We start from the raw sequence: 18,332 nt of genomic DNA, 5'->3' as shown, positions 1-18,332 counted from the left end.
CAAGACTGACTGCTCTTTTTTGGAGGATAAACATTTGTTTGTCAGGACTAGAAGAACCGCATACTGCTAAACCGTAATTCATGATGGAAAATAAATTAAGCGTGGTATACTGCTAATTGTGTGTCTAAAGTTGTAGTATCTCAATTTACCCGAAGAACAAATTAAGCTGATCTGAGTCTCTTTCATTAATTTATTAATGTGTTTTCGCCAATTTAGTTGCCAGTCTATATCAATTTCCAGGTAATTGACTGAGTTCTAAGAATATATTGATGTTTGGTTTGAATTTACAACAATGTCTCTATTCTCATTAGCAACTGAAAAAGTTGTGTCTTTGACACATTCATAGATAGACCATTTACTGTGAACCAGTACCCGAGGAGTTGAAACTCATTAGTAATTAAGTCTTGCTTGAAATCCAATGTTTTTTCTTCGGTGCAGATTAAAGCAGTATCATCTGCATATTTAAAAGTATCCATTTTTGTAACATTACATAAATCAACATAAATTAAGAATAAACAAGGTCCAAGAATGGAACCTTGAGGAACTCCATTGGGTATTCAACTCCCTAAAGTATTAATGAATGGGTTTGAGCATCAACTCAATTTGAAGATACCAAAGAAGAGGATTCAGTCAGAGAAAACTAAGCACCGATAAAAGGCAAAAAGGTTGTAGGGAAATCAAATACAATAAGAGTATTATTCAATGATGAAAATCAATCCAATAATCTAATATCATATGAAACAGAAATATAAATTGTGAAAATACTTTAACAACGCACTAACGAGAGGCTGATACACATCTGTTTTTTTGTAGGTTAGGAGAGGTGCAAGTTCAAAATCAGAACGTAGTTTGGCTGAAGCTCCTGGCGAGAGGAACGTCAATATCGGGATGGACTCGATGCTGCCGAGTGCAGTTTTAAAAGACGAAGTTAAAGAGATGACTCACACTCCAAGCTCGTCCAATGAAATCGTTACTGACAATGGATGTGTTTTGAAACCTGCAAAAGCTAAAACAAAAGTGAAAAAGATTGTGCAGAAATCTGAAACTTTGAATTTACAAAGTTGTAATTATGAGTCGTTCTCAGATAGTTTGAGTCAAGCCGATAACAGTAGAATTGCTGAACACTATAATAGCTCGGAAGAGTCTGACTCTCAGTCATCAACAGCCTCTCCTAAAAAGCCTTTTATGAGTACAGAAGATGTTAAAAAATCCGAACCTTTTTGTCTCGTGTGTAATGTTAGTTATGAATGCATCGATCTGCTGAACGAACACCGTGGTAAAAGAGGGTTCATCTGTCGAGTTTGTGCTGCCTTTTTTGACAGTCATACAGATCTGGAAAATCATTTCACCACCCACCAATCCTACAACTGTAAGACCTGTGGTGAAATGTTTTTATGCAAAACAGACTTGTACCAACACAAGAAAACATCGGAAATGTGCAACAAGCAAGTTTTGTATGAGTGTGAAATTTGTAGTAAGAAATTTTCACGCGAGAGGAATCTCAAATCACACAAATCTGTATATCACAGTGACAATGTGGACAATTTTGAATGCATTGTTTGTAGAAAATCATTCAAAACCTCGTTTTTGTTGACCAATCACTTGAGGCACTCCCATATTGTTCACGAGTACATAGAGTGCAAAATTTGTCACACTCTATGTCTGGGACCAGAGAGATTTAAGACACACTTTAAAAGTCACAACGAAGATTCACAGTTCCCGTGTCCTGATTGCGGAGAAGTTTTCAACAAGAAGTCACTTTTGAGGAGTCACATGCCGAGTCACGACTTCTCGATAAACCTGTGTGAAATCTGCGGTGAGTCAATCAGAGGGAAAGTGGCGATGAAAAACCACGTAGACTACAAGCACCAGACTGGGACGTTCTTCTGTAACCTGTGCAACATGAAGTTCGATACTAAAAGAAAAATGGTGATACACAGGAAAAGTCATAACAGAAGATATCTACCTAAACCGTCCATTTGTGAAATATGCGGCAAGGAATTCACTAGCACACAAGTTTTGAAGAATCATCTCAGAATTCATTTTGACGAGAGACCGTTCAAATGTGATATTTGCGGCGCTACGTTTAAACAGAAGGTTTCTCTGAGAAATCATCATCGGACACACAGTAACGTCGGCCAATATTGTTGTATCAGTTGCGGAAAGACATTCAAGTGGAAACAGACTTTTGACAAGCACATTAAAAGCTGTCAATTTAAGTTTGAGAATCTTCCAGGTTCAATGTCCGAGTGAAAAAGTTGTAACACTTTGTTCAACATTTATTTGACCATATTGGTAGTTGCGAGCAATAACTATATCCCAAAGACGACGAATATAACTGTTTAATGTAGCAGTTTCAAAAAGCCTTTAGTGATATTGACAGTTAAACGAGGCAAAACTAGTGTCTTAATATTATTAGTGTGATTTATAAGACTGATGTGGGATTCATTATATATTTTATTGAGACTTTACATATTTTTGGTAAAGAACAGTTCTGTGATTTAGTGTCTTAGCAATGGGACTTTTAAGATGTTCCATGTGGTTTTGAACTCTTCAACGAGGTTTTTATTTTAATAGACTGATTTGAGGACAGATACGTATATTATTTATACAGGAGATAGTTATTTAACATAGTGTGTAGGTCTACATCTGAAAAAAAAACACAATAACGTACTATTGTATTGTTTACTATTACTGTATTTTAGCGAATTTCCCATTTAGGGAATAAGCTATCACCGTAGGTCTCATGGTAAGACCTAGACCCGGGACCGATTTACTTTTTTGTTTTGAGGTCCCCAGAGGCCAAAAACACCATCCATTCAAATTCATATATAGGCAGCAAACCTAGGTACTTGTTAAACCTAATGTTAATTGAATAGATTTAATTAAAAATAAAATCAGGCAAATGTAAATTCGCTTAGTTTGCAGGTTTGCTGCGGCGGGGGTATTTTTTGAATTTCTTGATTTGAAAATATTGTTATATGTTACATATGTATTCATTGTTTTATAATCTGGAATAGTGACAGCATTCTTATTTGAATGGCAACATATCCACATAAACTGAAGTTATTTTAATTAAATTTAAACTACTTGCATTTATTATGCAATGTGCATGAGCCTAAAAACTGTATTGTTTTGAAAAGACAAATTGACGAGAGTTTATGTGTAATCGTTGACTTTAGTACTGAAGTTCTATTAGTATTCATAAGGTATAATGTATAATTTTGTGTATAAAGCGTTAAGAATTATGAACTGATATTGATTTGTAGGTAAACTAACCATTTTTTCAATGTCAGCTGTAGTTATGCACAATAGCCACAACATAATGCAGCAAATTATACATGATTTTCAAAGATATTGGGAAAAAGCTTGCACAGTACTTAAAGTTTCTCTGTCGCTTAGTTAAGGTTGTATTGTATACTATTTAAAAAATCACAATTAGCACATTATTCCTTCAGTATAGGCTTTTATGGATGAAAAATGTACATAATTATGTTTGTCCTTGGGGTTATCCCTCATCCCTTTTAGATAAGCCCAAATTTACTAAATATCACGATTAATGAACTTCTATTAACTGACAGTGAAGCACTACTTCAACTTAATGTTATACTTTTGCTGCAAGTTTCAAACCTTTTAGTGGTTTATATAATCAGTGCCGGGGACCAAGCCATGGCTCGTTATAGTTTATTTCTATTGTAAAAGCAATATAAAGGAAACTCACCTTTTTTACAACTAATTTTGGCTTTTATTATTTAAGCTCCAGTGGAATTTCAATTTATTATGAATACAGCTGTCCAAAATTATGTAAATTATGAAAAAAAGAGTTCATAAAAATTGTAAAGTCTACCTTTAAATAAGAGTGAAACTTTTTTTTGACGTCAGTGTACTCAATTGGCACCAACATGAAACACTCATCAACACTGACTTGCTCTATTTTTCCCTATATCGAGTAAATCTCCGGTGTAATCTTTAATTAGCTCAACAGTTACAAAACTGATGTTTATTACTTTGTACTGTATTTTATAATTTGCTAGTATAGTATACTGTGGATGGCTTGTTATATCCCCCAGTTACAAGTCTTTTTTTACTTTTTACTTTATTTTGTTGACCAAAATAGTTACTTAGCAACTCATAAGGCCAATGTTGAGTTTTGAAATATGAATTTTCCTGAGGTGTAGTGGCTGTTGTCAATCACGTTAAGGCTACAAGTTCTTTATTTCAAACTTAGTCAAACTCCTTCCGCTGGATTTCGAGATATATATATTACAGACGAACAGACTTTGCTCGTATTAGAGTATAGGATGACCCTCTCAAACAAAATATAAATTCCACTACCGTTTCTTGTAATATCATAACAACAAAGTGATAGTCTGTTCCAATTGAAACGGAATCGTATTATATTTTCATGACGATGGTATAAGTGTGATCTCGCAATAGTGGTAACATAATTTTGACTATACAGATGACTTCTGTAATGCTGTAAATGTTAAATATTTTTTTTATAAATTTTGTCTTAAACTTAGATTAAAAAAACTATTTCAGTTTTTTTATCAGCGAGTTAAATACATTGTGTTCTAAAAAAAGTTCATGAATATTTAAGCCCCTATAATTTGTTTAACACGTTGGCTGCGGGCGCCGACTTTACAGGCGCTCCCCAGTGGCGGGCGAAGCCCCGGCGCGAAACCGAATCAGCGAACGCAATTGGCATTCAAAAATATTTCAGTCTGACGAATCACAAAAGAGCAGTGGTGACTGTGCTGCTTTACCCCGAGAGTGGATGTAGTTCACTGAAACACCCAAAGGTAGCAGCACTGCACGGATCCGTATCCAGTGTCTTTGTAATGTGGGTTGAAGAGAAAAAATCCCCGAAACCGGGACAAAAGCATTGCCAGACAGGATTTTACGGGAAATTTTAGTACCAACCTACACCAAAGTAAAGCTCGCATTCCAAGCTGGCAGGCTAGCAACGATTATAACGTCTCCGTCTGAGGCTAAGCTCACACTGACTCAATATATTTCTGTTGGTCTGGTTGGCGACGCCGACTAAAGTCGGCACGCGCAGTCAACGTGTTAAACTACTAGTGCCTGTGTTGTATGGTTATTTCAAACCACTTAAATCTGATCCATTAAGAGTATATTAAGTATATTTTTTTAGAGCTTTTAATTTTTGTTAAACAATTTCTTGCTATTACTTTTAGATACTTGGCAGTTTTTCTAGTATTTTGTGCAGTTTTTTGTGTGTAGAAAATTTAATTATTTTTTTTTAATTCATAACATTATTAGTAATGTTATTTAAACGCAGAGGATACGCGTCTATGTGGTAACCGAACATGGATTACTCGTCCGGTAGTGACCTCACCGGATTGTGGGGCCCGGAACACCATTAGAACAACGATACGATGTACAGCCATCGGTGTTCGTAGTGGATAGAGTGCTCGGCTAATGTATAAGACTAAGAGGTATCTGGATCGAATCCCATTGGTGACACTAACTTTTTGCGTGTGTGTGTAGCCGGCAAAAGGCGAGTCATGACCTAAATCCTGGATCACTGACAAGTACTACAAGTATTTAACCTTTTTATTAGTAAATTACGTGATCCAGAGGCTAAACATGTTAAAATTATCAGTAAGTTTGGTTAGTTAGGTTAGGTTATGACAGTAACTGCCGGACGCCTAATCCACATTCGGTTACCGGACGCATAGAATCTGCCTATTTTAAAACTGTTTTACCTGAGAACAATGTGTTTTTTTTTTTTTGTTTTGCTACATAATATACTTTTGATCATAGAATAATTTTCTGTTTTATATTTGTAAAGCCCCGTTCACACGGGGCGAGTTTACAAGCTACACGCCGGCTTTTTTACACGCAGCTAGTAAAATAGCTCAGTGTGAACGACGTACTCGCTCAAAAGCTGCTTGTAAAAAAGCTCTGGAAAAAGTTGACGCTGCCGCTACTTTACACGCCAACTCGCCAGCTTTTGAGCGAGTAGGCGTGTAAAGTAGCCCAGTGTGAACACAGTTGCTTGTGCTTGTGCGCTTGTTACTCAAAGATGTTGGGGGATTCGGTTCAAGCCAGCTACTGAGCGAGTGGAAAAAGCATCGTGTGAACAACTACAAGCGCACTCGCCGACTCGCCGGCGTCTTTCCACACGTCTGCGAGTTGGCGAGTGGACAAGCTCCGTGTGAACGAATACAAGCACACTCGCCAACTCGCCGGCTTCTTACACGCTGGCGAGTAGCTTGTAAACTCGCACCGTGTGAACGAGGCTTAAACGTTAGTTTTTGCACATAGTGTCTTACTTTATATGTAACATATAAATAATTGACTCTGAAATATTGAGCAGGAAAACTGTTTTTATACTTGTTAAAAGTTCTACGAATATTTCTATAGGTGAATAAATCTAGTAGAATTGTTCATAGATATTTACTGTAAATTTACAATTAGATTAGCTAATCTGCAGTGGAAATGGATTGATATTGCTTATTCTAGTTGTTAGATGCTTGTTCTTGTGTATAGTCTTATATTTATATATTTTATACATCACCTAAGCTATTGCTTGGTTAATTTTAACAAGTGTTTTCATGGAGCATTTAGATTCCTTTTTTAAACACATTAAACCAATTGAATTTATGACAAATGGGTGACAATCTTAAGTGAACAGGGAAAAATGCAAAAAACTGTAGCCTAATACACTATAGAATACAAGCCAAAACACTGTTGTATTTTTATTTATATGAAAAATTATGTTCTTTTGAACATCATTTGCAGTTATTTTGATGTATATTAAAGCACATTTGTTATATTAATCTTAAATAAAATACAGTTTTTATACTTAACCAGTTCCAATTTCACTTCCAGTATTATTTCTCCAAAAAAAAATGTAAGCGGGAAAATTATATTGCCGCTAAGAGGATCTTGCAGATCAAATGGCCACTAACAGATGCTCTTATGTTTTGTTTATTTTATACAGGGTGATTGGTAGTCAGTGTGACACAATTTTTTTTGTGTAAGTACATGAAGTAAATGAAGTGTAATGATGCATATACAAGGTTGCAAGACTAAAAATTTGCTTCCCAAAAATGATTTGAATGAAAAAACATGTTTTTTATCTTAAATAGCAATCTCTTAATTACGTGTTCAAAGATTTGAGTAAATAATGTAATTTCTGTGTTCTACATTAAATTTTGAATAAGAATAATAGAAAATTATAGAGAATCAATAGTAAAAACTCCATTGTAAATAGATCCAAAGATAAAAATTTAATTTCTTTGATAAAAATTAAAAAAAACATTTTTCTCTTGCATTTTTCTACTCTCTGTATACAATAAGGTAGCAAAATATGTTGAAAACTGTGCCATTTTATAAACTTTCCAAACAAATGCTACTCTATTGAGCTTTAGGTTAGCTTATGTACGCTTTAGTGGTTTGAAGACTCCAAAACTTAGTGTTTTTAACATTTTAAACATAGATAGTTGGCATATATTAAGCAAAACTTGTATTTTTTGTTTCGGTTTGAACCAGTAAAAAAGTTCCCTATTTTCTAGTATTCAAACTATTAACACAAACAAAGCATATAATCTAAACCTCAATAGTGGATCATATGGTTGGAAAGCTTATTAAATGGTGCAGTTTTCAACTTATTTTGATACCTTCTTGTAAACAGGGTGTAAAAAAATACAATTTAGCGAATTTCCTATAGGAAAGTAGCTATTAACGTAGGTGGTACAGTAAGAACTAGGCCCAGGACTGATATACTTTTTCATTTCGATGTCCCCAGAGGCCAAAAACACAATTTGTTCAAATTTTTATATACAGTAAACCTTCGATAGTTCGACACTCCTTGTAGTTCGACACAGGCTGAGCTATTTGTGATATTCAATGGTTACTATTGTGATGTAAGCGTACATGAACATTAATTTGTCATTTTATTGTTGACTTGAGACTTAACTAATGAACAGTGAAATTGTTAAGCTTTTTATTATTTAATACATTTGAGTGATTTCTATAGAAGACTTGTATTTTTACTTTCAGTACATTAAACTCTACATGTAACTACATTTGAAATAACAAATTAATTTTCACGAGTTTTTTTTTATATGAAAAAAATGTTTTGGATTAAAATAAAAATAAAAGCTAATGTAGGGAACTAGAGACAAATCTAATCTAAGAAAAAAAATTATGACTCTTTCCAAACTTAAGTTATGTGTCGACGATGATGTCTATAATAATCCGTGGGAGATGACCAGGATTTTGCCCCGATCGCGGAAGTCTGTGATGAAGTTTCCATGACCGCGGGAGATATTTCGGCTTTTGCCGTGATGGCGAAAGACTATGATAACGTATCCGTGTCCACGGGAGATATTATGGATTTTCCTGTGATCGCTGATGACGATGATAACCATGGGTCAGATTTCAGGATTATGTCATGATAATGTTTCTGATGATAATGGATACATTCAGGATTTTGCCTCTACTGCAGGAAACAATGTTTGTGACCTTAGGTGTTGATAGTAAAAATGATCACAATATTAAACACGTTCACTGCGGTTGGGTCAGTACTGACCCACAGCGATCGCAGCGTTCACGCAACCGGTTCAGTACTAACCCATACTGTAGTTCATCAATCTGTTGCTCAGTGCAAGCCTAGGCTCAGTCGAAGGCAGACTTATACCATGTTAGCGTGTAGTGTGTGACTTGCTATATATTCACTGTTCAGTTGGTTCCCGCATCACGCTCCCTCCAGGTGGCTGGGTCGGTACTGACCCACGTTACACCCCTCGCTGTGCTACTTGTGTGTCTGCTTTGTGATTGTTAGTGCTCTTATTTCAGAAAATGGCTTCCACATCTCGGGACAGTTATAATTATACAGAAGACAGTGAGGATGATACAAGTCAAAATAGCAATGACAGTGAGCCCAGTGGCGCTGAAGCGGAAGTGGAAGAAGATTCAGCTGATGAGTTCGCAGAAGTATTTGAAGAAGAAGACTTAGGATACGCCCCTATTTGGTCCACAACAAATCAAGGCATGCGCAGGATTAATTTTAGACGTAAAAACAAATTACTGGTGGACATTCCAGGTAACAATAGACCTATTGATTGGTTTTTGCTTGTGGTTGACGATGACATTGTACTAAATAATTTTGTGGAATACACCAACAAGTATGCTAAAGAGGTTTTCTTTGGTCCTCAATTGACGCCTGCATCCAGAATCAATAGGTGGAAACCTCTTACAGTTCCTGAACTTAAGACCTTTATTGGTTTGCTGCTCCAGATGGGAACAATTCGGCTCAATCGGATCAACGATTATTGGAAAACCAATCGTTTATTTGACCTCAAAGTTTTTCATGAGCAAATGGCTCGGGACAGATTTCTATTAATTTTAAGATGCCTCCACTTCTGTGACAACGCAAAAGAGACCGACAACAGACTGTATAAAGTGCAGGAACTTATCGATTGGTTCAACAACCAAATGATGCGAATATACTATCCAGGAAAAGACTTATCCTTGGATGAAGGGATGGTTTTATGGCGGGGCCGATTGCACTTTGGCCAGTATATCAAGGGCAAACGCCATAAGTATGGCGTGAAATTGTACTCACTGTGTGAAACAGATGGCCTAGTACTTCGATTCACAGTCTTCTCTGGCAAAGATGGACCACTTTCGGGAAAAAACCACGGAATGAAAGTTGTGATGCACTTGATGTCGGGAAAGTTGGATGCCGGTCACAGTATTTATATGGACAGTTACTACAATTCTTTCCCCTTGGCCAGTGAATTGTTGAAAAGAAGTACATATTGTACCGGCACCTTGAAGAGTGACAGAAAATATTTACCTGAAGAAGTCACAGCAGCTAAACTGAAGAAGGGGGAAACGGTCGAACGATATGCTGAAGGGGTGCTTGTTGGCAAATGGATGGACAAACGCCAAGTCCTATACGTGTCAACTGAATTTGGAAATGAAATGGCGATGTCACAAAATAAAAACAAGCAGCTTAGAGAAAAGCCAGTCCCAATAATCCAACATACCGTGAAGATGAAAGGGGTTGATAGATATGACCAACTAATGGCATATTATCCGATTGATCACAAATCCCTTAGGTGGTATAAGAAAATCTTCATACACATCATTCAAATGTTCCTAATCAACTCATTGAAGTTGTATAATTTTGCTAATCCAAACGAAACCATGAGTTTGTATGATTTCAGACTTCAGGTAATCGATTCTCTTCTGCCCCCTATGACGGATCCATCACCCAAGCGACCAAAGCGATGTGCGACGGAACATGTCTTGTCAAAGATTACACCAAGAAATCCAAAGAAGCCGGTTGAGAGAAGAAGGTGCAAGGTGTGTTATCGTGAGGGGAGAGAGAAGAAAACATTGTTCTTTTGTGCCCAGTGTCCAGGCGAACCAGCGTTGTGCCCCACACCATGCTACGAAAAGTTCCATGCTTAACGGTGCGGTAAACACTCAGTGGTACTGAGCATGAATATTATTAAGTACACTTTGAAACTATTTTATTTCAGTAATATTAATTTATATCTTTCATCTTTGTTACATATTTACATTTATTCTGACCCTGGTTCATGGTGGGTCAGTACTGACCGATGAATATGACGTCACATTAAGTTATATTCAATACCAATCAATTTATATACTGTATTGTGTTGAAAAATACTACATATTCATATATTTAGAACCTATATTTTAGTGACATATAATGTAGTCAGTGACATTTACATATTTTCTGATTCTGGCTCCTGATGAGTCATTACGTCATATTCACTTCCGATTGTTTGATATAATATTGTACTTACATATATATTTAGAATAAATATTTTAGTGACACATATAATGTATTCAATGCCATTTCCATTTTTTCTGACTCTGGTTTTTGATGGTTCATTACACCTATGTATACTTCATGACGTCTTATTCAATTCCGATTGTTTTATGTAATGTTGTATTTTAATAAGGACACATAAAGGATTGTTATTCAGCAATACAATTTTTTAGCAATACGGTTCAATTGTTTAAATCTCCTTTAGCAGTAAAAGTGTTAAGATATTAAGGATTATTCTTGCAACACTAGCTCACTAAGCATTGGAACAGATCTGTGAACGTGATATTATAACAAACTTAAGCTGTAGGCCTTGAATTGGATATAGTTAACTACTAAATATTCACGCGGAAACTTGGAAAAACTATTAAAATCCATAAAAATTTAGGAAAGAACCATAAATTTCACTATAAAAAGAGTAGTATACAACAAATAGTGTCTGTGGACGACTCAGGTGGCAATTGACGGAATCAGTAAATTCATTGTGAATTGCACTTATATTTCTAATCAGAATAAATTTGGTACGGATATATTTCTTCTTAAACCAATTTTGGATGTCCAATCTAATCATGTTATCACAGTCTACTGCAATCTGTTGCTATTTATTTAATATTTAAAAGGATGAGGAACCAGAGGTATGAAGGGAATTCTCTGAAACGTTTTTATCACACCCTAACAACATTGTTTAAGAAAAAGTACTTTAAAATTGTAAATTATATGTAGTATTTACGAATAAGCATAGCTTTGTCGAGCTAATAAAATAAAGACAACGCTCTACTTTTAAAAAATACACGAGGTTTCGGATTTTTATTGCATCATTAGAGGATATACTTAATCCTTAAGGGTTCCATCTCATATACACACGCTTATTTCATCGATTAAAATGTCTGTACAGCATATTTTCCATAATGTTACTTACTGCCAGACCAAAACTGAACAATAGGCCTAGTATGACCGTCCGCAATGGCCTCATCTAAAGAGTATGTAATGGGGTCATATGTTTAGCCAAAGGCATATAAAGCTGACAAAACCGCACTACAGTCTAGATGTTAAGTGTGAATACAACTAATTGCTACAACATGCCAAATAAATAATCAGCTAGTAAATTAAAATTGACTCATGAGTGTGAAAGGACATTTCAAATTTTCATTAACCTTTATAGCCTATTAAATTCAAAGATTTCTTACATAGGTTAACTAAATATCGTATAAGTAACTATTATAATGTCAACATAACTAAATATTATATATCTAATCTATGTTATAACAGGTCAATTTGGTTAACATTTCATTCAACAGGTTATTTTGCGTGCATCCTCAATTGAAAATTGTACTTATTCAACAGCAATATTACTGGAGGTGCTGGTCATATTTGTTCACTTTGCCACAAAAATAAATGATTACACAGCCCTTTTTTATAAATTAAGAGTTAAATCTCAAATTGAGATGGAACAACGTCAACTGGTTCATATTTGTGAAGTGTTAAAACATTTTATATTTTCAAATATAAACTCTACAATTGTAACCTAGTTTTTTTAGCACCTTGATTGATTTTTACTATCCTTTTTTTAGAAAACTTCCCATTAATAAGCTATTACTGAAGGTCTCATGGTAAGACCTGGTCCAGGGTCCAGCATGTTTAGGCCGGCCGCACACCTGATACAGCAGGGCATGGCAAGGCGAGGCGAGACGTCTTTGCCTCGTCTTGCCGTGCCCGATGGAGATTTGAGGCACGGCACGGCAAGGCGACTTGAGCACCCACATGGTCGATCCCATGGTTTCAGTAAAGTGAGATATTGTGTGTTATGAGGTTGTTTGTACATTTTGTGACACTTTGTACTACACATTTTGTGAGAATGGATGCAGAAGGCGAAGAAGAGGCTGCTGCCATCGCTGCTATATGGTACCATTGACTGTTGTGTTTATATAGTCAATGATGGTACCTAATGAATGTAATGGATGATCTCCCTAACAGAGAATCGTGGGTGCATCCCATCAACCAAAAAAGGAACTTGAAACCATTCATTGCAGAACTTAGAGCAGATCCGGGAAAAATCATAATTACTAAATACTAATCGTTGAAAGTGCACACTGATTTTGACAGGGGCTATCACTGCGCTGAACGTGGTGTTGATCCTCGCGCATGCGCACATCGTTTTGTTGAGGCCTTTTGCCCGAAAGACGAAAATTGAAAAGGCAGAACAAAGCGCCGTACGGCGCTGTTTTGCCTTGCCTTGCCGTGCCCGATGATGTGTGCGGCACCCCCATTTGAAATAATAGAAATCTAGTCGCATAAGGCGTCTTAAGGCAAAACGTCGCGCCGTGCCGTGCCGCATCAGGTGTGCGCCCGGCCTTAGTAAGATCAGTTATTGTGCAGTGTTTAGTGAGAGGATTACAACATAACCACCTAACCTTTAGTCTTTGATATGTAAGGTCTGATTTATCGAATAGGAAACTGACATAAAATCAAAATCTAACAATGTTGTATCTCTTCTGATTGATGGCCATGCTGGTTAAGTCAGGTCTCTTCAGCCAGGAAACAGTACTGTCTGTACATCGATGATTTGTATCCTCTCTCAGTTCTAGGTCTGTTATGTAATTCATGATGAGTTCACTATTGAAGTATATCTGTATGGGAGAGGCTCTTGTAAACAGTGGAAATTGATGGCATCAGTGATTTCTTGAGGAGCTGCTCTTCAAGTATTTCTGTGTGCCTTGCACAAAATCGTTTTAGAAATTTTGATTTTTACGTCAATTGAATCAGGCTAAGTACTTTGTTGGGGTTCTTGAAAAAGAAGTTCCCAATATTTAGACATCTACACTGAAGTTTTGGATATATTTCATCTAAGGGACTATAATTACGAAATCATCTCTTCATTGTCATCAATTATTGTGATTGTATTTGTCAGTCTCTTCACTTGAAATACTTACACACTTTTTCTTTATAGGTTGGCAGTCCTGTACTGGCAAGGACAAATTATTATTCATCAGATTACAACTCAAGAGGTCATTTTGTAGAAGTGATGGAAATTAAAGTAGAACCTAACCTGGAAGAATCAGAATGTTCTGAAGAATATCCAACAGAAGAAAATTATTCTCATTTGCCTCTATATATGAATCCTTTTGCTGTAGCCTATCCAAACACCACAACACTTTCGAGGAGCAGAACTACGTCTCCAGACAATCAATCAACTGACTTGAGTTCTAGTGGTAATATTGAGAGTGGAAACACTGCAATTCCAAATACTAAGAAATTCAGATCTGGGAATGAGAATAACACCTCTACTGACAGCATTGCCATTAATCAAGACACTTCATTTCAGTCAATCTTTGACAAAGAACCAGAGGGTTTCTGTTTAGTTTGTAGTGTCGATTGTGGAACGACTGAATTGCTAGACGAGCACAAAGCCGGCAACTACTTTGTCTGCAGGAATTGTTCAGTGACATTCAAAAACCACAATGATCTTGAGAACCACTTCTTTAGCCATGAAGCATTTCTTTGCGTGAGTTGTAAGAAACAATTCTATTGCAAACACGATCTTTACCAACATAAAAAAACAAACTCATTGTGTAAAGGTAAGCGGGCTCATCCCGGGTACAAGTGCAGGCTTTGTAAAAGTAAATTTGTGAAAAAGTTGTCTTTAGATGAACATTTGAGACAGAAGCATCCCACTGGGGAGTCTACCACATATCCTTGCATCGTTTGCAAAAAGATTTCAAAGTCCTCAACTGACTACAATTATCATATGAAAACAACACATATTGTCTCTATCAGTTTTGAGTGTGAAATTTGTCACAAAATTGAACATGGGCCAGAACAGTTGAAGAATCATATTCAAAACACGCATATTAAAGGTTCTCAATGTTGCCCAATGTGTACGAAAACATTTGCCAATGAACGAATGCTAAAAGCGCATATGGAGCTTCATATCGGAAAGGAAATAGAGTGTGAAACTTGTGGAAAGATTTGTAAGGGTAGAAATGCTTATAACCATCATCAACTATGTCACAGAGGCAGGGTGTACACTTGTGAAGTTTGCAAGATTCAATTTAAAAAGAGAGCGGAAAAAAACGATCATTGTCAGTTGGTTCACAACATTAGTAAGAAAAAGCGAGATTCAGCTCCAGTCATTTGCGAAATATGTGGAAAAAGCTACAAGTCTGCAAGGATTTTGAAGGAACATATGCTACTGCATTCTGAAGATAAGAACTTTGTGTGTCAAATCTGTGGAGCCGCTTTCAAATTAAAAGTCGCCCTCCGAAAACATAGTAGGGTACATAGTGATGAAAGCAAGTATTCTTGTGAGAAATGTGGAAAGGGCTTTAGATGGAAGCCAACTTTTGATAAACATGTGCTAAAGTGTGAATCCTCAAATGATACAGGTTCTGATTCTGAGAGTGAATAAAATCTCACTTGATGTATTGGGTTTCCGCTAAACCAAACCACCTGTTGGAGAATGAAGATATTGTAGTTAAATTAATACCCCTGCCATAGCAAACCTGTAGACCAAACAAACTTCCAATTGTCTGATTGGATGTTTTATCTATTTTTTTTTTTCAAAATGTCAGGTTAATTCCCTATTTATATAACCTTAGATTCAGAGCCAGCCTTAAATATGTGCGAAAGGTGTGGCCGCTTAGGGTTCTGCACCTCAGATGGGCCATGCTTGGTGCAAAAGCAAAAACTAATTGAAAATCGGTATTTTTATTTTATTTAAAATAACTTTTAATACCAGTACTTGCCAATGAGTTTCCGAACCAATTGTTTTTTCATATTTTTCCCCTAAATCATAGGGGAAAATATGAAAAAACAATTTTTGAAAGGAGACCAACAAATAACCTGATCTTGCTGGTTCGCGAACTCTTTCAAAACAACCATACTGTGGAGTTTAAAAAAACAAATAATTGTTTATATTGAAGCATTGTTAAAGTTCTATAAAACAATGCACAAAAGAATCTCAAAAGAAAACTGTTAGTTTGCTTACTTAGTTTTGTCAATGGTTTGGCAAATTTATCTATTTTGTCCTATGCTAATAACATTTGGTCATAAAAACCCTTTTTAACTTCACCGTAGCAGCAAACCTAGGTTAGACGATAAATCGTAAATTGTGAATAAACCGTTAATGTTATTTAATTAAGTACACTTGGGGAATAAATATTTTTTTTTGTTAGTCCTATTTTGTACAAATCCAATCAGATGTATTAAATATTAAATTCACTTAGTATGCAGGCTTCCTGTGGTAGGTGTATTTTTTAATTGTCGTAATACAGTAGCCAAATTTTATCACATATTTATTCATAACGGTTAATTAACAACAGTTTCCTATGCATCCATAAGAATAAAACAAGTATTTTAAATTTATGGTTTTATTTATTTTCTCTGCAACCTTGAATTATTCTGCAATAACCTTGAAGGTACACAAAATCTCCATAACAGAGCAAATTACAACAGTTCACTTATTCATCATAAGGATAACATAAGAATTTAAAATGACAGTTTTTTTTACTTTTCCCCATAACTGTTTAACGTACCAGAACACTTAAATTTTGTAAATTATTAAAATTCAAAACGTAGCCCCTGAACTGCAACTAGACAATTAATTGTAATAAGGTACATACCTTCATGTCAACAGTTAAAGTTTGGTAGGTAGTCAAACTTGCGACATGTTTCACCTATTCAGGCATCTTCAGGTGATCTATCAAGAATGCTTCATCCATTAAGAGTCGTCAAGTAACTTTCAAATAAATACACAAATGACATACACACAACAAATTTAACATTTAAAGTAGGCCTACTATTAACTGGTTGCGGTACGGAGCCAGACTGGCTGGAATTATGGAACACCGACCCCTTCTGTGTTATCAATTGTAGACCTACTACAAAGGTCAAACTGTTCCTAAATAGAGTGTGATTTGAAGTTTAGCTGGTCATTCAAAATTTTATGGTTTTTAGTGTGGCTGTCTTGGAAGCTTTTATGATTTGAAATTTTTCTAGAGAATCCAGTTTTATTTCTTAATTTCCTTAATTACAAATTTAAAGAATTTCCAGGCTGTCGTTGATTAGATCCACAGTGTGACTTTTATCCAATAAATTCTGGACAAAGGTAGATTTTTGTTTGTCTGCCCTAGGGTCAGGGCGGTGTTCTTTGTGCCGTTAGGTAAAGGTCCTGCCTGTTTGTTCAATATAAAAATTGGGACAATCCATGCATTTTAGCTTAAACGTCAGACTTTTTGAGCTTATTTTCCTCACAATTTTTATATGTTTGTTAAGGAATTTTTAGTCTTATGGTTCTAAGGGTTAATTGAACCCGGTGTTTCTTTAAAACTTTGTAGAGTCCAATTTGGAGCTTTGTGGTTGTATTCTATGCAAATGCATTTCTTATCATATTCATACAGTTTCTTGTGATTTGGCTTTTTAATTTTGGTACTATTTTATCTTCATCTTCTGTACATGGTTTTTAACCATTGGAAATTGCACTATGTTTAGTTTATATTTCGTTCTTTGCCGTAATCATAATTTGAAAACGGGAATTTCATTAGCCTGTATACTAAGCTATTGTAAGTGGCAAGTTTTTTGAAATATAGGATGGTATGACATGGCATATTGTTTGGCTTGAAGTAGGTTTTCTATAAATTTAATACTGAAGCTAAGTTTATTATCTTTTTTCTTAATGGTCATATATAGAAATTTTTCTCATTATTGACCTCCGTTTATTTTGAGAAATGTAGCTTGAGTGCAATGCTGTATTTTGATAACAAGTTGCGTTGGTGAGTATTGCTAATTGCTATTAAAGTCTACTCTACTAGGATGCTGAAATTTCTGTTTTCAACTAAAAATAATCAAACGAACTTTCTAATAGCACATGGTAATCAACTCATAGTTTTCAGGAAGCAAATTAAATAGGCTTTAAAATTTTGTTTTTATTTTTGTTGTTTATTTTATTTTATTTTTTATTGTAGTTTGGAAATTATTGACGGTTCAATTTAATGTACATGTGCATGTAATTAATAAAGTATATTTTGATTTGATTTGAAAAGTAATTTTACCCATTATAGCAGGATAACTATTCATACAATAAATAATTCTTTAGTACAAAGTATTTTAATTTTAGGTAAAGCCAGCTGAGAACCAGTATATTCCTCAAGAGCTTTCGCTCTCTGTCAAGCGAATCGTAAAGTTACCATTACCATCCAATAGAGAAATACCTTCAACACTAACAAAACGGAGAACTTGTGCTATCTGCCCAACAAAACTGAGTCGCAAGACCCGTTATCCATGCCAATTGTGCGGGATCCCAATTTGCTTGGAATGTGCCAAAAAGATCTGCAGAGAATGTCTGCGAAAGTCTCAAAAGTTACCATTACCAGACAATCTAGAAATACCTTCAACGCTAACAAAACGGAGAACTTGTACCTTCTGTCCGTCAAAACTGAAGCGTAAGACCCGTTTTCCATGCCAAACGTGCGGAGTCCCAATTTGTTTGGAATGTGCCAAA

The 18,332-nt window shown here is 35.6% G+C and overlaps 1 protein-coding gene across 5 annotated transcripts in view; it reads left to right on the top strand.

The window, feature by feature from the left end:
- The window catches only part of LOC128995951 (zinc finger protein 37-like), a 59,542-nt gene that overhangs the window by 20,319 nt on the left and 20,891 nt on the right, over positions 1–18,332 (top strand). The window contains exon 8 of one of the 5 annotated variants that reach the window (XM_054421024.1): positions 13,785–17,003. The exons of 2 other annotated variants lie outside the window; for them this stretch is intronic. In XM_054421024.1, coding sequence (XP_054276999.1) covers positions 13,785–15,242 — 1,458 coding nt within the window. In that variant the 3' untranslated portion in view covers positions 15,243–17,003. Of the gene's footprint in view, positions 1–813; positions 2,865–10,205; positions 10,534–13,784; positions 17,004–18,332 lie in introns of those variants that run through there. 2 more of the 5 variants (XM_054421026.1, XM_054421025.1) reach the window with 2 other exon arrangements.

Source organism: Macrosteles quadrilineatus, unplaced genomic scaffold (genome assembly GCF_028750875.1).
Source record: "Macrosteles quadrilineatus isolate MER2022 unplaced genomic scaffold, UCM_ALF_1.0 Scaffold_5__1_contigs__length_97177068, whole genome shotgun sequence".
Classification (NCBI taxonomy): domain Eukaryota; kingdom Metazoa; phylum Arthropoda; class Insecta; order Hemiptera; family Cicadellidae; genus Macrosteles; species Macrosteles quadrilineatus.
Note: the sequence above shows the minus strand (reverse complement) of the source record. Positions and strands in the feature narration are given on the sequence as shown.